We start from the raw sequence: 21,699 nt of genomic DNA on the forward strand, positions 1-21,699 counted from the left end.
TGTTACTTTCATTTTGTGGGAGTTAGGTGATTTATGCTGAGTTGAAGTGTTTCTCCATTAATTGTTTCTAACAATGCAATGTGATTAGATCAACGTGATGCATTTCAATTTGGAACAGAACATGGGACATTATAAAAGCGCATGAAATCACTTTAATTCTAACAATACCTACCAAATTTGATAAACAATTTTGTATACATATTCAGCCAACTTATTTGTAGAATTTGGGCACATAATGTGGAAATTATATTAGCAATGATTTACTGAACATAAACCGACTATTTATCATACGGAAATGGTCCATGTAAGTCACTATTTGGTATGCGCCTATGCAATAATTATACATTGGAATATTCTATGGATACAAAAGATGAATATTTGAATAATCAACCCCCTGCACCCCACAATTCCCCCCGAGCGCTGCACAAATCTAGCTCTTTCTCTGCAAATAATAACTGCTATTCATAATTTGAAGCAGGGAAGTCAGTAGTTTGAGTGAAATATTCACATTTAAATTTTGGTCATTGTAATGAATCTGGGTCCTCAAGACTGAAAGTTATGTATTTTATATTCCAAAATTCAAATAATTTCCTTAGGCACTGCTTAACCTGAAATGTGCTGCCTCTGTCCTTCAGCGGATACATTTCTTTCTCCGCATTGGCCTATTCATATGATTCATGGCTGCATTGCAGTGCAAGTTTTCTGATGCTGCAACTTTTAAGAATTATAATTAATAAAAGCACTGAAAGGTAATCAATTTAAACAGTGGATGTGATTAGCTACTGTTGAATACTGAAATGTTTTCTTGTCATCACAGATAGCAGCTAGGGAATACAGTGAGAGCTATTTTCCTGTTGGTAGCTTTATAACTGTCTAGGTGAACTGACTTAAGTTGACAGATTGCAGTAATGGTGGGTGCAGAGTTCAATGCCACTACTGTTGTTATTAATGCTACTGCAATGGAATATGCCTTGTTTTAAAATTAAAACTCATGTACAGTATATTCTCATGTATCATTGGGCGTATTGACTTGGGATGTTCCTAAAATGGTCACTATTCTTTAAAAGACATTTTCAACCAGAAATTAAGCTTATGGTCATAAGATAATGCAATTCATTGTTTCTAATGCATGTTTTTTCATACCCTAACATTTAAAATTCAATTCATAAAACTTGACCAGATAGAGATACATACGTCTTGTTATCTTTATAACATTAACAATGAGTCTTTAATTCAGTCTATTTCTATTTAAAATATATAATCAATTTTAGGCTTTCTGTCAAGTTCATTATTTTTCTGGAAATAGTCTCTGACAGCAGACCGTTTCTCTGATAAAGGCAATACGCCAAAACATTTCTAAAAATTCATTAAAAACAGATGTTATTAGACTGCTATTATTGACATTGTGTCAGTTCACTGGTACCCACAGGCAGTCATTTCTGAGCAAGAGTGACGGTATTTCGCCGCGTGGCTTTGTATTTTCTTCATACTACTCTTTACCTTTCAGAATAACTTATAACATTCCATTCTGACATTACATTTCTCATTTGCATACTCTATGTGCTGAAAATTTCTTAAATGAATCTTGTGAAAATGGATCTGAAAGGGGTTCTGAAAAATGCACATGTTCACTATGGATAATCACGTCGTGTGACACGGTTGGGTAAATCAGGAATTCTGGCTGTGTGGCATAAATTGAAATCAGACACTCAGAAATCCCATTGCTGTGTGACAGGACATTTCTGACGAGTTAAGAGTTGTCAAAATTGTTAGCCTATGGCTAACTATGGCTAATCTCTTCAGAATGTTATTTTCAGTTTTAACAGGCTATTTTCCTCCCAAATAAGTATTTGTTCTTAAAGACATTTTATATATTGAATTCCTGTAGATTTACTATATGATATATGCTACCTTTGTAAGTCATAACGCATATTGGAGAACGCAGTCTGCTGTGCTGAAATTATGTTATGTACAGTATGTTGGTTTTTATATAGCCTACTGTATTTGATAAGGGAAAACAAGAGACGTAACCCTAAAATTGCGGGGGCAGTTGTCCGCAAATTACGATAATCTTAAAAGATCAACCGGATCCAATGAACGACAGTGCTGCTGTTGGAGGACAAGCCTATAGCATAGACAAGTTGCTGAGAGTCATTTGCTGATCACAGATGTTCCACGAATGAGGCTTAACGCTGTGTCACTCATTGCTTGGAGCGTGCAGTGCTTGTACAAATCCCTCTCATATGTGTAGAGGCGTGCGAGCTTTCTCTAGTTGCCTACTGCACGTTCATTTCAGTCATATTGCTTACAATATCACGGCCACAGGGCTGTGCCATGCCAAATGCACTATTTTGAATAATATTCAATGTATCTAAACGAGCATTCAGGAAGATCACGGAGCAAAAGGGAACTATGACCAGGTTGTGCTAGGAGGACGAAGAGGAAGGAAGACAGCAGTGCTTTTCTGATGAACGTGGATTGATAAATGTTATTTCTTTTACCGTTGACGATCATGCTTTATTTTCAGCTGGTGATAATGGCTGGGACTGTCATGCTGGCTTATTACTTCGAGTACACCGACACTTTCAACGTGCACGTACAAGGATTTTTCTGCTATGACAATTCCTATACGAAGCCCTACCTTGGACCTGAGGAGTCGAGCGCTATTCCTCCAGCCCTCCTTTATGCGGTGGTCGCCGGAGTCCCCACACTTGTGGTGAGTTATCCTCTCGCCGTATACAATCCACTGTATGAACAGTGCAGAGAGATGCATCTTAATATTCTATGTGGGCTATTTAGTCCGAGTCAGACAAGTAAGTCAATGCATGAGTTAAAAATGTGTTTAATGAGTGCGCTCCAACACGTTATTACACAGACGACGAACATGTACTCGACTGTTTGCAGCATAACAAAAATACAGATGCAGTACCCACTTTTTATCATATGGTAGATGGACTGCAATATGTTATCTACCCGCAAGTTGCTATATTTCTAAGTGTAAACGGCCATGATATAATGTTTATTCAAACAGGACCTCTTATATCCTGTTTTTATATTAATTTCTTTTAAGCACTTTTGGATGCAAATATATGACAGATGTCATACAAATAAAGTTTCTTCTGATTATTATTATTATTATTATTATACATTTTTTAATTTTTATTATTATTATCTCGCTACCGGTTTATGTAGCATATGAAGATATGAAGTACCAATTTACACGACCTTTTTTTTTAGTTGGATGTTGTTGGATATGGTCTTTCATGTCATTTGTTTTTTAAATTTGGCTTTGTGTACCATATGAAATATTTTCCCCCGTTATACTTGAGACCAATCAACTACTTTCAATTCATTTATTTTGATTGCCATTTTTTAATTAACTGTTTAATGTGATGCCTATTAAAGTCAACTTCAGGAAATGTCAATTTTGTTCATTTCTGTGCTCTCCTTTCTGGTATTAGGAAGTTCTGTACACAGCTAACATGTATATTCAGCATATGCTGTAATGCCTGCTAGTATTTGTTCTATCTAGCTTCATTATAATATTTTGTTTTATTTTAAAGACAGCAAAAACTGACATTTCTTTGATCAGGTAAAATCAAATAATAACTTTTAAAACATGTTTGATTGTTTGTGATTACACCTGAATCAGTGACGTCTCTCTTCTCATCTTTCATGCCAAGATTCATCACAATTCACAGCACATTATAACATTTCAGTTAGGCTGTGTGGCTTTTCTTTCCTAGATATACAGTATTAAACATATGGTAACTTACTAGCAAATTATTCTAAAATAGGTGGTGTCACCATTATGAAACCTATACATTGTAAATAACAATACCACCTCTCTGTATGTATAAGACTCACACATATTACAGCCTACATACCAAGATCTGTCAGACATTGCATATGGAAGTTCTGCTTCTGTAGTTACAGAATTTACACAGATTTTTTTGGAAAGAATGCAGTAATCCTTAGCTCATGCCATTGAACTGACTACAGCTCATTAGTGTAAGTTGAGCAATATGCATACAAACATATGCAGTTTGAAGTCGTACCCCACTAGTGTGCTATATCTTCATACAAGTTTGCATTAAGCATTAGATTTTAGAGACATGTGCCAAGAAGCATGTGTATCATGAAATGTTACCTATTTAAAAACAGTAAAAGGAAAGATTAAACCACCTACTAGTCAACAACCACATGTATACCTTTGCTTTACATTTTCAGCAATGTAGTCAGTATGAGTGTTCAAAATGGTTGTGCATTTTAGCGCTGAGTACAGGTTTACAAAAAGATGGAATGTACAATGTAACCCTGAGAAAACCAAATATTCACTGTAAAATCTTTCTGTAAAATGAACTCTGATTGAGTATCTTTAACTGTAATAGAGTATGTATTGCCCCTTTTTGTGTAACTCTGCTAGAGTTGTTTTAACACCAGTCATTTTGGAGTTTTGATTACGATGAGCACCATTTAAAATATACTGCTCACTGAGATGCAAGTTACAGTACACCTGTTTTGCAGGAGAGTTTAATTGATGAAATAAAATTAAGTATCCAGAGGTATGCACTTCTGTAGAGTTTGACACCTCTCTTAAGTGTATAATTTTAAAAGAGGTGTCAAACTCTGTCCATTATGCTGATAACACAATACTCATCGGGGAGCAGCAATGTACACTGAATTTCAACACAGTACAAAAATACACAAACTATTGGTATTTCTAGTCAAAACTCTCACTCACACAAATATAAATTTTTTATTTTAGAGTGCTGTTACATGATCAGCAATGTCATAGTTATCACACAGATTGTAAAACAGTACACAAGCACCTCAAAGCAGTTATTCAGGTATATAAAAAATAACACATTCTCCAGAGGCTATCCATGATGGCTGAAGCAGACCAGTACCTAGCTAGTTGCCTTGCTTTATTTTTTTGGAGAGGCCTATAGTATGCATTATCCTCATATCTAGTCTATGTGCATGTCCCAAACTCCCAAAAATAGAATTAACAGTTGGGACTTGTAGCCTAGATTATCTATCTGATTTGGCAATACTTGATATTTTCTAATGGTTCTTTCAGAGGAATATCTAATACACAGCCCACTTCCATTATGGAGAAAGCAACAGCAACAATATTAGGTGCATTCACAATCATGTTTAGAAATACTGTGATGTTATTGCAGTGCTTCAACCAACTATACTGAACTCATGAATGTTTGTAAATCACTGTTGACTGGCACATGCAAATTATTTCACAATGAAATCAACAATGCGATCCTGCCTGGAGATACACAGTCGCCTATATGCACGTTGCCCTTTGATGATGCGAGACACTGATTCCATGAACTGCTTTTTCGAGGTGCTTGCTGCAGTGTGGCTCCTGGTTTGCGAGGTGCTAATGGCAGTGTTATAAAGAATGGAATGTGATGCAGAATGATCTGAAAATACTAGACATACTAGCTTCCCTTATATCTGTGAGCTAGTTCAGTGCCGTTGTTGTAGTTGCTGATTTAGCTGCAGGATAATTGCTCTTGAACTATTCTTAAGATGTTCCGCTATGTCTGATCATTACTGTACGATCACAAAGGCACATGGATAGGTAATCACTGCCTCTGAGACGTTCACCAGTTCGGAGTCAGACCATGTCCATTTCAGCCAGTTGTACACTAAAAAAATCCACTGGATTTACTCTGCTGAATTGTGGACAGTGGTTCTGCACGATTTGCTTGCTTTAAGCATTCCTGATATATGTGTGTGTTGTTTACCTCTTAGTGGCTTAAAATTTTAAAACACCTGTCACACTGAATGGTTTCAGATCTTTACACAGAATTTTATATTAGATAAAAGGAACCTGAGTAAACACAAAAAATATATTTTTTTAAATTATTTTTTCATTTACTTAATGCAAAAGTTATCAAACACCCATATCACCCATGTGAAAATGTAATTGCCCCCTTAGTTAATCAGTCAACAGTGAACCCGATATTATTAATACATTGATTCAGCTGATTTTACATAACGAGGCCTGATTGCAGCCAGCCCTGTTGAATCTAAACCTTACTCATATTGAACCTTACCATGAGAGTGAAGTAGCCACCACAAAGTTTTGACAAGCACACCATGCCATGATCAAAAGAAATGACTAATCTTAGAAGTCACAAAAACCACTGGCACCTGTGGAATCGCGAGCATTATTTTGTGGATTTTTGAGACAATATTTACAGCACAATTTTTTTTCACTGAGTCTTGTCCAGATAAGATTAGATTTTAAGACATAATTTCCTTAACGCCCACATTACTCCGGCCAATCACAGCACATATGTGCTCACTTAAATCAGTCTAAAGGAGCGGATGAAAAAAAAACACAGATTGTGAACATGGCTGTACTTAAAGAAGTAGAGCATATGAGTATCATCCTCGGTTTCATCCAACAGTCAGCAGTTTGCTAGTTACAATTTATAGTTTACCAGTTATATTGCTAATTTACACAAAAATCCACAAATAAATGCAAGCGATTCCACATGCGCAAGATGATACATCAATGCACATCAAGTCATTTTCCAGGAAAGATGTTTGCAAGTGCAAAAATATATTTGTGAATCAATTATTTTCTTTGTGAACCAACTACATTTATTTGTGGATCAGCTGCATTTATTTGTGGATCAGTTGAATTTGTTTGTGAACCAGTTATGTTATTTGTAAATTTTGACAAACATTTGTGAATCTTCTTTTATTTGTGGAAGGTTCATGCTATTTATTTTTCAGACAATAATACCTTCATAGTGGTGTGCACAGTTATCTAAGATTCAAGATTCAATCCTAGAATAACTAATGGAATTGTAATCCATGACCAAATTTAATTAATGAGATAATTTGATAAGCTATGCATCAATTTATCCTGGATTGTTCAATGCCATACGTGAAACAGGGCCCTGGAGTTCAATAGACTCTCATGATCAACTGTCAAAAACTGCACTTATGTCAAGAAGCTCTAGAATAGATAAAGAATCGCAGTCTGACGGCAATGGTAGATCATTTAAAACCTTGACAAATAGAATTTCAGTGGTACGGTTTGATCTAAACCCTGACTAGATTCTTTGAATTCCTTCAGGCTCAGGTACACATCCTGTTTGTAGGGATGTGTTAATGATTCTGAGTATTGCTGGTTCTTTATCCATTTTAGTTGGAGTTGTCTCAAGCAAGCATGTACTTGTAATTTGAGATAAAACCAATTTGATCAGCTCATCTGCTTCAATACGAGTAAAACTGTGTAGTGTTGCAGGGAGTGCTTTTTCTGTAGTACTGCATGCCAGTGCTGTGCTTTCACAGAAGTGATGCCAGGACAAGGAGACATCCGGGAGATCTGGCCTCTAATGGTTTCTAAGTTCTCATTTAAAAAGTTCATGAAATCTTTGCAGCGCTGTAATTAAGAGGGTAATTTGTAGAATCTGGCGACTGCATTTTAATTTGTTTACGGCATTAAAGCAAAATCTTGGTTTATAACTATTCTGTTCAATCAGATTACAGAAATACAATCTAACAGATTGTACTGAAAGAAGGCTATCTTTTCATGTATGTTAGAATACTGCACGTGCTGAAAGAAGGCTATCTTCCATGTATGCTGCTTCAGGGCAGGAGCGATATCATTGTACCGTGGAGCAAGATTCTTTTGATTGTGTTTCTTTAAAGAAGGCCAATTTCATTGAGAGTGACTCTTAGAAAATTTTTTTTGCTGGTTAGTCATTTGGTCCAAAAAATCATCAGTATTTTCTTTACCAGTGAGGAATGCCTCTGGGGACTTATGAAATTCAGAACAGTAAACGGGTTTAGCGACCGGCTGTAATAATATATAGGTTCTCCCAGAGGAAAAATCTTTTGCTTAGGATAGTCTTTTCTTTAACTCTTAAGAAAGTAGTAAGATCTCAATTGTACATCTTTTTGAGATCACTTCAATCTGAACTATTGCTCCTAAAACCCCCTTAGGAGAAAAGATGAGATAATGAGAGAATGAATTTGAGACTTCAGTAAGACGAATGGGTATTGAATTGAGATGCAGTTGTTTCTCATGAGGTCACTATGAGAAAACTGAGACATATTTGAGAAGAATCATGAGATCCTAGGAGTCATAGCTGAGTTTTCTTTGAGCGCTTTCTCTGATCTCATGGTCCCATGTTCAGGAGACTTACATTAGACTTATTTAAGATCATTTAGAGATCTCTTGTTTTGATCAGAGTAAGACATAAATTAGATTATATGTGGTTGTTTCTCCTGAGTTGAATTTGAGAAGTAGTAGAAAAAGCCTTTGGTCTCACCTTAGTATTAAAAATAGCTCATTTGTGTCTAGGAGAAATGAAAGAAACAACTATGAGATCTCTTCTTGGATTTTGCTTTCCTATGGGCTGGTATGGATGGGCTAGTTTCCTAAAATGTATTAGGAAAATGATTTCATAATATAATTTTCACAACCTGAATATAATGGGGCAGCTTAGCAGCAAAAACTAGGCTACGTTTCTTATGAGCCTTGACAAAATTGTCACGCTTGCAGGCAGGGAAGATACACTGACTATGCTAGCATCCGGATCAGGTACAATCAGCAGACGTCTATCAAGACATAAGGCTATGTCTGAAACTGCATGTTATCCATTCTTAGCATACTAATGAGTTTGTAGCATGCTGCATACGTATTTTCATTTTGAGTAAATGAAAAGTACCTGTCGGACATGTAATTAACCATTTGGCTGTTCTCAACCATAGGAAGCTTCAAAGCACTCAACCAGCATAGCCTGGAGATAAGAGAGAGCAGGAACTTGGGGGTGTGAATGTGTGTCTGTGTAAGTGTGGGTCTGCGTGTATGTGTGTGTGTGTGTGTGTGTGTGAGTATATCATAGGGGGCGTCAATCCCCCTCCACCCTCCACTTTTTCACTAAATTAAAACGTTAAAATATGTGCCTTTCTTTTATTTCTTTCTTTTAGTTAAGTCAGTTTTGGACAACCTAAGAATAAGTTTGTAACAGTTAATTGGAAGTGGGCATCTGGGTCTTGTATCTAGGTCTGGTGTTCTACATTTCATCTCTGGTTCCTTCAGAATATTCTGCTGTATTTTGGTTTTTGCACCTTTGGATTATTTTGGGACAAATAAGCAGTGGTTTGGTATCTTTTCTTCATTCATTTCTTGTGTGACTGCCCATGTCTGTAACTTTTGTTAATTGTTTTAAGGTAGTTGAATCTTGTCTTTAAATTATATGTGAATACTTAACGTAATACGTTCCTTATTTTTCATCTAGTTGTGAGTTGGACGTTTTGAGAAGGTTGATTCAACAGTTCGCTCTGTCTATCAATAAATTTGATGATTTAATTGATAATTGATGTCTCTGTTAATAATTACCAAATTAAATTGAATAAATATATTTTACATGTCAGATAAAAGTGAGATGTTTTAACTGTTGATGAACTTGTGTTCGGTATTCAGAGCGCTGGACTTCAAATCATGGTGTTAACAGTTAAAACCACTGGGTTTGGGAAATTGAACATATTTCAATTAACCTTCACCTTGCTGACATACCTGAATGTATGCTACATTAAGAAAGATTTCTGAGTATGAGACCATGGTTACTCAATGTAAAGAGATGCCCCATAACACATTGTGGCTGCATATCATCATTTCAGTAGCCAATCATATCGGGTGAATAACAAATAATTTTTGATGACACAACCATGACAGCGGCACTAATTCAACAAATGTCATCCTGTATTGACTGATTGAATTGAAGAGATGGTGACATGTTTATTACTCATAAAAAGGCACAGTTTTTTGACATTACCACATTATATTGTACAACCGTAGAGTGTCCTCTACTGCGATTACAGAGAACCATTGTCACACTGAAATATAAATTTTGATAGCTACTGCTATCAATGCATTCATTACCTCAACAACCTTCAACTTATTAGTCAAATTAACTTTGGTGTTCTTGAGGTATAAACAACTGTATTAATAGCACAATTAAATTTGTACAACTGAACTTGCTGCTCTTCAACCTCCCATGGTCCACACCCAGTAACTCCGTGCTTGTATTACACACAGGTTCAATGCCATACTACAAACATTCTCATGGCTTGCATCAAAATGCTGTTACTCAGTGCTGTATTACACAGGCTCAGAACTATGTATTCAGTGCTGTATTATAAACAGTAATTTTCCTTTGGCTGTCACTGACCAGCCTGCTTCCTCTAACTTTTCAATTGGTCTTTTAGATATACGGCTCAGCCTGTGCTCTGGCCCCTGAAGGCATACTCTCATTGCCGCTGCAGGGGTGGATTTACCTGAATTAGGGACCCCTACTGGAATTTCCACCTCCTTGTGTACAGTGTCTAGGGCAGTCTTCTCTAATCCATTGTTCGTCTCTCCAGAAGACAAGCTGGGCACAGCTAGACGTTGTCTGTTTCTCCTCAGTGTACTCCCGAACTCTGTTTCTTATTCATTCTTATTCAAGTTTGAGGGGCTGTTTCCCTCCGAGTGTGTCTCGTTGTCTCACTCTGACTGCGCCATTCTTTGCCGGGGGTGGGGTGGGGGTCAGTGGCTTGGCTGTCTTGTCATAGTTCTTTGACTGTCTATGACTACCAGGCTCCATCCTTGGCACTAGCTTGTGCTGCTCTGGAAGGAGATCTGCTGATGGGAGGCAGTTGCAAAGTTTCCTCATCAGAAGATGCAGTTTTTTGACTGCACCAGGGTACATGGTACAGCCCTCGGGCACCATCTTCTAGTATTACAAAGAACCATTCTCACACTGAAATGCTAATTATGATAGCTACTGCTATCAATGCACACATTTTCCCTGATCTGATACAATGTTCGGATGCCAATCTTAAATTATGCTGACTCTTTCTACAACATCCTTAATGCTATGTTTGGCAACAGAACTAGTAGCTAAGAACCATGTTGCTCTGAGAAGACTACAGTAGAAACCATCATCAATACTTACCTTACTGCTGTGATAAGTAATCCAGTGGTTATTTCTTAGGTTGAAGTTTTCAGTTGAAAAAATAAAGTGAAATGACACAAATAGATAAAATTATTATGATCTTGTGGAAGTGAGAAGATAGAAAAGACCAAAAAGGTAAACTGAGACTGGCAGTAGCAGCGGCAGCTACTGCACCCATTGCATGCAAGCTGCAAGTAGCAATTTGATTAAGCTAAACAGTATAAAACGAATGTATTAAGTTGATGCCTACAGCCTCAGGAACAAGCTGATTTGGAATTAATTGGGGTGTATTTTCTTGCTTCTTGCTTGTTTTATGGCGCTGTAAACCATAAAAACAATACGAGCATGGTTAGCAGTGCTTTCATGATACAATACTATTGAGTCTGTGTAGGGCTGCTCTGAATGTATTTTATGTCAAGTGCTAACTAGCTAATGAACAGCAATTGTCGCATTATCATTCATAACATTCAGTGATTCCATCACTGTTAGTGTGAGGGAACATAAATATTGCACTGCCATTCTTGTCATGGACCTGATTACCTGGGAATTGAAAGATGATGAGAGGACTGCGTGTTGTACTGCTCATAGCCAGTAGGCACTGAACAGGGTGAGTGGAGATGGAACATCTGCATATCAGCGGGGGGTAACTGGTGAAGATATTTGGTCAGTACATAGAGTAATATGTACAATAATCCAACAATGGCACAAATCTGAAAGACGAAAAAAAATCGGATAGCACAGAAGGGAGGTCAGCGATTGAATGGTTTGAATGATTTGTAACTGTAGGAATGAAGGGGAAATGTAATTCGCTGTCCTCAAAGCAGGAGAGAGAGGAGGACCGTTATCACCCTGCTTGCAGCTCAACACATAAAGAACACCATTTGCCATCTGAACATATTCCTTTTAGACTCTACTGAAGGAAATAGTGGGATCAAAGCATAAACAGACAAGCACCTGAACTGAAATAAAGTACACCGTGTTGCTCATTTGTTTGAATTCTGCTGATTTTCTGAATCGGTGCTGGTGCCAAAGAGCCTGACAGACCCGTTATGAAAACTACTTTGAATGTAGTCTCATTGTAATTGTCCTTCTGTGTCCTTCCATGGCATAGAAAAACAGAATAGTATGACCAATCTAGTTCATTCAGTGACAAATGAGGGATTTCTGAATACATTTCTTGAATTAAGATATTTTCTTCTGACTTTCTAGTTGGTAATGTATTGTGCAATAAGAATATGACTGAGGTTCGGCAAAATCTTAATGTGTCTGATGCTGATATGGGTTTGTATTTAGAAAAAGCTATTACAAGCCATGTAAACAATTATAACAGCGATTTTTCTGTCTAAATCCGAGGAAATTTTCTATGGAAAAGGAATTTTCTTTGAAAAATGTGTGCATCTGTGAAAGACAATTTTACATTTGTTAAACTGCACACTGAAGATTACATGTCAAAGAATTGTAGTTTGGTAGTATTTGTGAAATACAATATTTGTGCAGCCCTTTGGCACTTTGTTTAGATTACAGTAGAGTAGAGAAATCTTTATCGTCCCTACTGGAGTAATTCTTTTTGGAGCAGTGAAAAACACAAACATGAAGTCCATAAAAAACATATAACAACAACATAAGATACACATAAGGGACATACAACAATAACATAAATACATAGATACATAAAAGACGTTTAGCAGTAGCAAACAATGTGACATCAGTCCTAATTCACAAACCCTCCAGTTATGCTCAAATCGCGGCTAGCCTCTGTGATGTAAGAGCAATGAAATCCGTTTCTGCTGCCTCTAGGCAGCCTCTGCCTACACCCAGAGGGAAGGAACTCAAGAAGTGTTGGTGTAGGGAGTCCTGAAGACTATCCTGAGCTTTTCTCCTCACCCTATTCTGATAAACTTGACTGAGGACATTCTGATCACAGCCAATGATTTTACAGCCCACTCTCATAATTCTTCTTGTTCTTATTCATCTGGGTTCAGTTACCTAACCAGCAAATGAAAGCAAAAGATATTAACTCACTCAGTGAAAGATGAATAAAAGATTTCCGAAAGTGAAATGTCTACATTAAAACTACAAAGCCTCCTTAAAAATTATAAGCGTGGGTGACATTCAAGATGGCATACACACTAGGCTGAAAGCTTAGTTATCTATTGTCCCTATATTATCTATTCTTGTACTGGCTAAGCACTTGTACTTTTTTGCCCATTAATGAGCATAGATAAGGGGGCAAGAGCCCTCTTGGAAAAATCAATAGCCATTTCTTTTGTCTTATGCCTTGCCTAATGCACACTACAGGATTTTCAGTCACAATTTTGCGGTCTTCAAGATCGTAAAAAAATCACCCCACCTCTGTTGGTGGTTTAATATGAGACGGTCAGGGACTCAATCACAGCTCTCTCAATCAAGTCTTAAGCTAGTCTGGGACACTATCTGGGAATGGTCAATTAAAAAGTTCATGAGCCAGCAGACAGAATTAAAATCCATAGCGATGTTGTTATTTGCAGACGTATTTGCAGGTTGTATACAATGCAATTTATAATATATTCCAGGTGTGTCAAATTGAAGTTAAGGAGGGTGTTGGTGGCATTCTCTATCCCTGTTTTAGCTTTATATTATATGTAAATTGTTAGCAGTCTTAACCTTGGCTGCTGGAACTACAATAGAGTTTGGAACTACAATAGAGTTTTGCTTTATTTTTGGGAGCTCTCTGATGAAGTACGCATTGGAATATAAAAGAAAGAGGCCACACTGTTTCCTGCCACAGTTTTAGAGTAGCCTGCGGCCAATGCCATCAGCACCAGGACTTTTCCTCTCGTTAGTATGCATGATGCAGTGGTTCTCAAACTTGGTCCTGGGGGACCTCCGTGTATGCTGGTTTTTGTCGCAGCCAATCTCTTGATTAATTATGGTTATTGAACACATTTGTTTAAATTATTTTATATTGTTTTCCTTAATCGTATTAACAGAATTCAGGTTTGGCTTGTTATCTTTGCTTTGTCTTGAGTTCTCTAAATGGTTAGTTTTAGTGGACAGGTGTCTGCATTTTTAGCAGCTATGAGCCTGTTGGTTCACCTTTGTCTTTCATTTAATCGCTTCATTTTTTTAACATCTTTTGTGTTATTGTTTGCAATACAGCACAATAAGGACAATGTAAGTATGGGACTTTTATTCTTCCCAAGATACATAGCTATTGCTGACATAATGTTGCTTAATAAATTATCCCTCAATGAAAAGCATAATTTAAGAACTTGAAAAATTAAGAAAATTTAAGAAAATTAAGAACTTGTTAAAATGATTGGATTGAAATTATGGTTGGAATGAAAACCAGCATACACAGGGTTTCCCTAGGACCAAGTCTGAGAATCACTGGCATAACATATTTCAGAACTTTGTCCTTATCAATAATACTGCTGTGCTCAGGTTCTCCAACATTGACATTGATTCAATTCCTCAGCCAACAGCACATCAGGTTTGTCAGCAGCATAAGCAGCTTTATTCTCTTTCCTCTACATCACCTCCTTTGACCGGACGCTCTCTCTTGCAAAACAAGACTTATCCTTGTCACTGTAAGTTCCACCTCTACTTTGTCTTCTTTATCTGCCTGTACTCTTTGGGCAACATCACACCTATAAAAGGAAATCTTTTTTTAGACCACATACTGAAGAAAGCACCTTTAGCCCAATCCCCTCGCCAAGGCTTGTTCTGTTCGTTCCGTTCCGTTTTGTTCATTCTTATTTTGAAGGCAGCCTTTATAATTTGAGTCAATGAAAGGATCTGTATTATTAGCGAACAAAGATAAAGAATAAAGTTTATAAGTCAAGATGTTTGAATGCACCTGCAATTCAAATAACAGAAATGATCTGATATCTGATCCTAGTACACTATGCTAAGTCTTTATATTTAAGCATTTAGTAATGATGCATCACAGCCTGAAAATAAGCTTTCATTGTGATATTCTGCCATGTTTACAGGTACCGCAGTTACTGCTGTGGAAATTATATGCTTCCTGCAGGTTGCACTTTACAGCTGATTGAGGGTGACTCAGTAAAGAAGTTATTGTAAATGATGACTCTTCGGTCAACAAATAAACATTGAGACTGATGGGCCTATCAAGTGAGATTGATTGCACAGACCTTGCACTATTGGAGACTGCAGCAGCCTGCAGTAAAAAAGGCAGATCTCGATAGAAGTTTTTGAGGTTCTGATATTTAAATGTTATTCACTATAGGTTTGTCTTTGAAGATGCTGTTTCCCTGAAAAAGTGATCTATATTTAATTCCAAATGTTTCAACCTGTATGCCTGTGTAGACATCTTCTCTGCATTCCATGCGTTTGAGCTGCAGGGAATGTACAGCAGTGGAAAGAGTGATGAGTAGTGATAACATCTGTTTATTTGTGCATAATTTCCAGAGTTTGTCTGTCTCAGGCCCCCCATGACTTCAGCAGCTGCTACTAAATGCCCGGGGAGGCTCTTACTTATTTTTGTGGGAATGCCACTGTTATCGCAAACATTGTATATCGTTTGATCATTTGAGATGCGCACAATTCTTAGCTAAAACTTTTATAATGCCTAGGCCCCTTGTTTGTAGAGGCTGGGGTGTAAGTAGCTCTAAAATGGTAATTTGTCTCTTGGCACTGTTAACCCTCATATTACCACAATATATAACAAAATAAATTCATAACCATTGGAAAAATAAATGTATACCTGGGAGCATAATCAATCAAGAGATAAGTTTCTTGGACTCAATCAAAATGCATCCTTTGACTTTCCATATTGCATAACTAAATATCTGTTTATATATTACAATTATTTTGGTTTTTTTATTCAATTAAAATATTGTATATTTTTATGCACCCAGATCTCCCCAAATCAAAACAAAATCTTAAATTGGAACAACCAGAAATATTTCACTTATATCACTGATGGACTACATTATTATTAAAATGAAGTGCACATAGATTGGGGAATCACAACAGCAATTCTAGAAAAATAATTGTAATAGCATGCAGGTTAGAAAATATGCCTTGGCATTAAGGTCCTGTCCACAAAAGCACTGAAAGGCCCTATAACCTGCTGCTGGGCTGAAAATAAGTCTAACATGGTAAAATTGCTTCATAAGGGATACCTTGAAAAAATCCTAGCCAAAACATTGTGAGGCTTGCCTCTTTTTGTCTTAATCAAGAAAAAATCTAAAATCTGGCATTTTGACAAAAGACCTGGTGTCCAAATCCAGAATGTTCAAGCTTAGCTAGATCTTTGAACAAGACAATGATCAAAAGCGTACCTAAAAAATCAACCAAGTAATGGCTAGCTGACACAGAATGCTAATTTAGAATGGCCATCTCAGTTTTCAGACTTAAACCTATCCATCCATCCGTCCGTCCATCCATCCATCCATCCATCCATCCATCATCTAACCCACTTATTCCTGGCCAAGGTCACAGGGGAGTTGGGCCCTATCGCAGTATTCATTAGACAAGAGGAAGGAATACACCCTGGACAGGTCAACAATCCATTGCAGGGTACCATTCACTCACGCACTCACACCTAGGGGCAAGTTAGACTCTCCAGTTAGCCTACCTGCATGTCTTTGGACTGTGGGAGGAAACTAGAGTACCCAGAGGAAACGGGGAGAATATTTTTTTAAAAATTGGGAGTACCGAATTAAAAAATTGTGGTTTGGATTAAATACACAAATACAGACCAAAAGATCTGAATGGTCTTGAAAGATTCTGTATAGATCTTTGGTCAAAGACCCCCCAGTATATTCACAAATCTTATGAAACTCAATAGAAGACAAATCAGCACTACTATCCTTGTGAACCGAGGGTGCATAAAGTACTGAAAATAGTGGGTGTGAGTATTCTGTAATTTTAGTTGATGACATTCAGTAATTATTAAAGTCAAATATTTTCCATATAAAAATAAACAATGAATTCCAATGAATACTTTAAATCTCCAGTTTCCATTTAATTCCCATTTATTTATTCTGTGGCACATTTGGCTTTTGATCATGAATTTTGACTGTTTAGCATTTGATGCTGTATATTGCAACTTTGTGGTAGTCATGGCTATTTGAACAGTTCTACTGGAGTATCAGCACATTAATGTTCATCTGTTGTTTGGTTCCTGACCATTTATTTTCATTGGCCATTATTTATTTTGTGATTATACACACATTTATTTGTGTATATCAAGTTGCATTGCAGTACACACAATATTTTAAGTCAAGCACATTACGGGACATATTCCTCTATGATTAAATTAGCAATAGGGAGGGTAGAGGGATATTTCTCCATATACTGCACACATATATACTTTAGTAACTCTTTACTAATATAAAATGTTGCTCTAATATTATCAGTTTGCAATAAAGAGTGAAGAGGAAGTGACAGCTAATTTAGCTTTTGAGATTAGGCCAGCTTTAGCAAAATGAGCAAGTAGTCAGTGTCAGGATGAGATCATGCACTGGTGTGGTGGCACTGTTAAACACTGAAAATGACCCAGATATGCATTCATTCATATTCTCTCTGGCTCAAACAACCTGCCTCATTATGGCATTATGATTACTTTAAGGTGGCTGTCGGCAGGAGTAAATCACACTTTTATTTGCATTTTGAGGGTTAATGGGCACTTTTTAATGTTGCTGAAAAGGACACCAGGAGAAGTGCACTTCCTCTGCTAGTAAGCATCCTGGTGTCTCATCAGCAGTGCATTGTTTGACATGCGGGCCAAGATGGCATGGTTTCTGTAATCAGTGACTTGTGAGTAATACTGACTTGTGTTCTTGGCACTAGCAGCCTGGCCTTATTCACAGTGGTATGAGAGTAAATACAACAGTGCCTCTTTGTTCCATATAGGATACGTTTTACTGTGTATCATTCACTTTCTTGGGGTTTGATACAATATCAGAAAATTGCTATTTTTATTGCATAACCCTTATGCAAGATGAGGTTGGTCCACATTTTTATTGGTACGATATTTGTGTTCATTCCCGATTTGATGTGAGTGCAAGTATTGAATGAAGGCAAATTAAGGTTTTTGACATGATGCGATATAAGAAATACCATACATTATAATGTCCAGCTCCTGTACACTACTCCTGCATTACAGTGTAATATTTACAGGAGAAATATCATTTATTTTTTCTTATTCTCATACTAAGAATAACAATGTCATCAAGATAATTAAAATGTACAGTTTCTCAATTATTGTATCTACAGTGGGTGTGTATGACACAATCTTTGATAATGTTAACTGAAGGGCTGAACATTGAGCCTTTTAAGCTTTCAGATTTTGAGTGGGGATTGATACATCCTCGCTGGTGAGAGACGCAGTTCTTAGTTTGTGAGGTGAGGTGGCTCAAAAATAGCAATCAAAAATGTCTCACAAAATACGTACGGCTCATTAGTGATTGATGTGCCACATGGAAAGTGGCAACCATGCCCCCTAAATCTCAGTTTCTGTCTGCTTTATAAATCAATGAAAGTGACAATACAAACAGCATTAGTAATAATACATTTATACAAAATTGCATTTAGTAATGATAAATGAAACCACTCATTATGGGTGATATGCACCATCAAGTAACTCATCTCAGGATATTTAATTGTAAAGTAAATAGTTTATGCACATTTTTAAGGTTGTCACTTACCAAAAGGGTCAATGATCAGACTGACATGTAAAAAAGTTAGAGAGCAACTATGTAATCTATTTTATCCATCTTTTATGACATTAATCTTTGCTATTCTCTGGTGATGATGAAGGTAATAGGGCATTGGTTTTTAAGGAACATGCAATAGCAGTTCCTTTTTTTTTTTGCTGTTTGTCCAGTGTGCTCATTGGCTCTTTCATTATTGCTGTCATTGGTTATTGTGACTGCACATGCCACATCACAAGGAGTGCTCACTCTCTGTGGGCTTAAGGGCTTACTGTAAGCCAGGGGAGAGTGGAGAGACATGGCCAGACAGTGGTGTAGAAAGCATAACAGGCCTGGAGGTGGGTGCATCCAAAGGCTACATCTGGACTGCTCTTATAGTGAATATTCCCTTAATTTTCACTTGGTTTATATTGAATGAACATTCTCTTAATTTCCAGTTGGCTTTCTGCTGTAATAATGTTGTAAAATAGAACTATTTCAAGTATACCCTGGATTTCAGACATTCAGGCTTTCCTTCACATAAGGTGCCTACCATGACACAGAATACCTCTGAAGATCAGGGCATGTGTTTGTAAGCTATTCAGATATAATGCAATCATACATGCACATATACTTCCTCATTCCATCTACTGTATAATGAAAACCCAAATCAGTTGGTTTTATATATATTAGTTTTTTCTATCAAAATAACAGGGATGTGCAATATGCTCAACAATTCCTTGGAACTTTATCGACATCATGCTGGTAACAATAATGATTTATTTAATTTAGTCAAGCAAATCTCTTTAATTTGCATGCCTACCCCATGTTCATGCATGAGAAGTCGTGCATGTATGTATGTAAACCTATACGTTGTGAAGTTGAAGGATTTGGAAGATGTAAATATGCTATGGGATTGTTGTGTATTTGCAGGGAATTTCAGGATAGTTTGCAAAATAGTACAAACTTGCTTTAGTGTGGGGCAGCATGATGGTGCAGTGGGTAGCACTGTCACCCCGCAGCACAGCACAGGGTAGCACTGTGGCCTCACAGCAAGGTCCTTTGAATCCCGGCCTGGGCCTATCTTTCTGGAGTTTGCATGTTCTCCTCATGCCCACGTGGGTTTCCTCTGGGTACTCCGGTTTTCTCACAGAGTCCAAAGACTTGCAGATAGGCTAGTTGGAGACTCTAAATTGCCCGTAGGTGTGAGTGTGTGGCCTGCGATAGATTGCCGGCCTTTCCAGGCTGTATTCCTGCCTCTTGCCCAATGCATGCTGGGATAGGCTTCCGCACCCCTCCTAGACTTGCTTTAATGCCTGAAAATCAAAAGCAATGCCTTCTTTTATTTGGGTTTATACAATAAGAGCCTAAGGGCATATTTAAATGTGGAAATGTGGCATGCTCATAGCTACCTGATAAAATACTTTAAGCTAAAAAGTTTTAAATAAGTCTAATTCAGGCATACATTTTTTTTCTGGTTTAATATACTGGAAATACTGTAATGCAGGTACTGAAGTAGAAAACAAATCCTCACAAAGTGCTTAGTTGGCTGATGTATGTTCATTTATGCTGCCCTGAGTCTTGCATGCTACAACACTGCCCTGCCGTGTTACAGGATCATTCAGACAGGGTCAGGGAAAAGTATTACTCTAGGCTTGCTTTCTTAGAAATAAGAGATGGATATCAGCTAGACATATGGATAGAGTAATGAAAATAAAATAAAAATAGCAGTTCTGAATTTTCACTGCTAAGCCTCTAAAGTGGAAATAGTAGGCAATTTAAATAAATTACACTGTCACCATGGGCACTGTGTGAATATTTTAAGCCAAACAGTGACCTTGAATGGGCTTAATTTGTTCTGACAGGAAAGGACAGTTTAGATCTTTGCTGTTTTTGTGTGAGCAGCGAGTTACTTAGTCACATATATGCATGTTATGCGTGTGTGTGTGTGATATATGTGAATGTCTTTCCCATTCATAAAAAAATCACATAAAACAAAAAATCTCAATGTTAACTGAAGCAATAATAAGAGACACCTTGATGAGCATGTACCTGCTTGATCAAACACATATGCTGTCCATCTTGTCCCCTTTGCTGTATACAAACTACAACCACTTTCACTCATGGAGCATGGAACATATTAACTTATCCTGCAATATATCGGCATCCTCGGTTAACACAACCAAGGACTGGTATTTTACCTGATTGATAGCATTCGAACTGAGCACACCAGAAATTATATTATAAACATGCGGTTGTCCAGTACTCCAAAAGAACTGTGGAAGTAGAGCAAGACAACAACCAAGCTAAATAACATTTGCAAAGTATAGCTTGTCAGCAAAAAAATAGTAAATCATAAAAGCTGATGTCCTGCTATATTTTAATGTACATGAACAACCACATGAACTAGGGTAGGCTATAATTTATTTGGTGTGTGTAGTATTTTTGTTTTTTTATTTTTATTTATTTGAATGATTATTAATTCATTTGTTTATTTTGGAGTGATAAGAAAGCAAATCTAGTTTTGCCAAGTCGAGTTTTCCAGCTAGGTTTGCTAATGTTATGGCTCCTGAAGTGGACACAGAACATTTCAGAAACTGTTATCTACAGCCTGATATTTGCAGGTGGATCTTCTCTGCTATGCTGATGTGACCCTCATTCACACTAGACCCCTAAACAGTAATGTTTCATAGCATTCCAATAAGGCTATGTGAAAAAAGCACTTAGGCACTTAGAACTACAGTAAGTGTTATCTGACATAGGCTACCTGGTGATGTTTTAATAGGGTCAAACAATTTCCAGTTTTCCAGAAAATCACAAACCTGAAAAAAGGCAGTGTCTCTCTATTGATCCACTAGAATGTGCTGTGAAGTTACACCTGATTACATTCTGGCTGTAAGGCCAGATTTATCAGACAATGCCAAGGACCAAACACTCCACTCAACTGAGCATGTATAGACAACTATTCAGGCGTGTCGCCAAAGACAAGTTAAATGCCACAAATTGACAGAGTTGTCCTTCATGTAACAGATGAGTCATGCACTTTTAAACCTGCACAGCTTTTGGAGTTG

General features: G+C 37.2%; 1 protein-coding gene across 6 annotated transcripts in view; it reads left to right on the forward strand.

The window, feature by feature from the left end:
- plppr5b (phospholipid phosphatase related 5b) overlaps positions 1-21,699 on the forward strand; it is a 68,210-nt gene that overhangs the window by 22,621 nt on the left and 23,890 nt on the right. For 4 of the 6 annotated variants that reach the window (XM_035412965.1, XM_035412967.1, XM_035412964.1 and 1 more), the window contains one exon: positions 2,528-2,716. In XM_035412965.1, coding sequence (XP_035268856.1) covers positions 2,528-2,716 — 189 coding nt within the window. Of the gene's footprint in view, positions 1-2,000; positions 2,717-21,699 lie in introns of those variants that run through there. The other 2 variants (XM_035412966.1, XM_035412970.1) reach the window with 2 other exon arrangements.

Source organism: Anguilla anguilla, chromosome 4 (assembly GCF_013347855.1).
Source record: "Anguilla anguilla isolate fAngAng1 chromosome 4, fAngAng1.pri, whole genome shotgun sequence".
In the NCBI taxonomy this organism is placed as follows: Eukaryota; Metazoa; Chordata; class Actinopteri; order Anguilliformes; family Anguillidae; genus Anguilla; species Anguilla anguilla.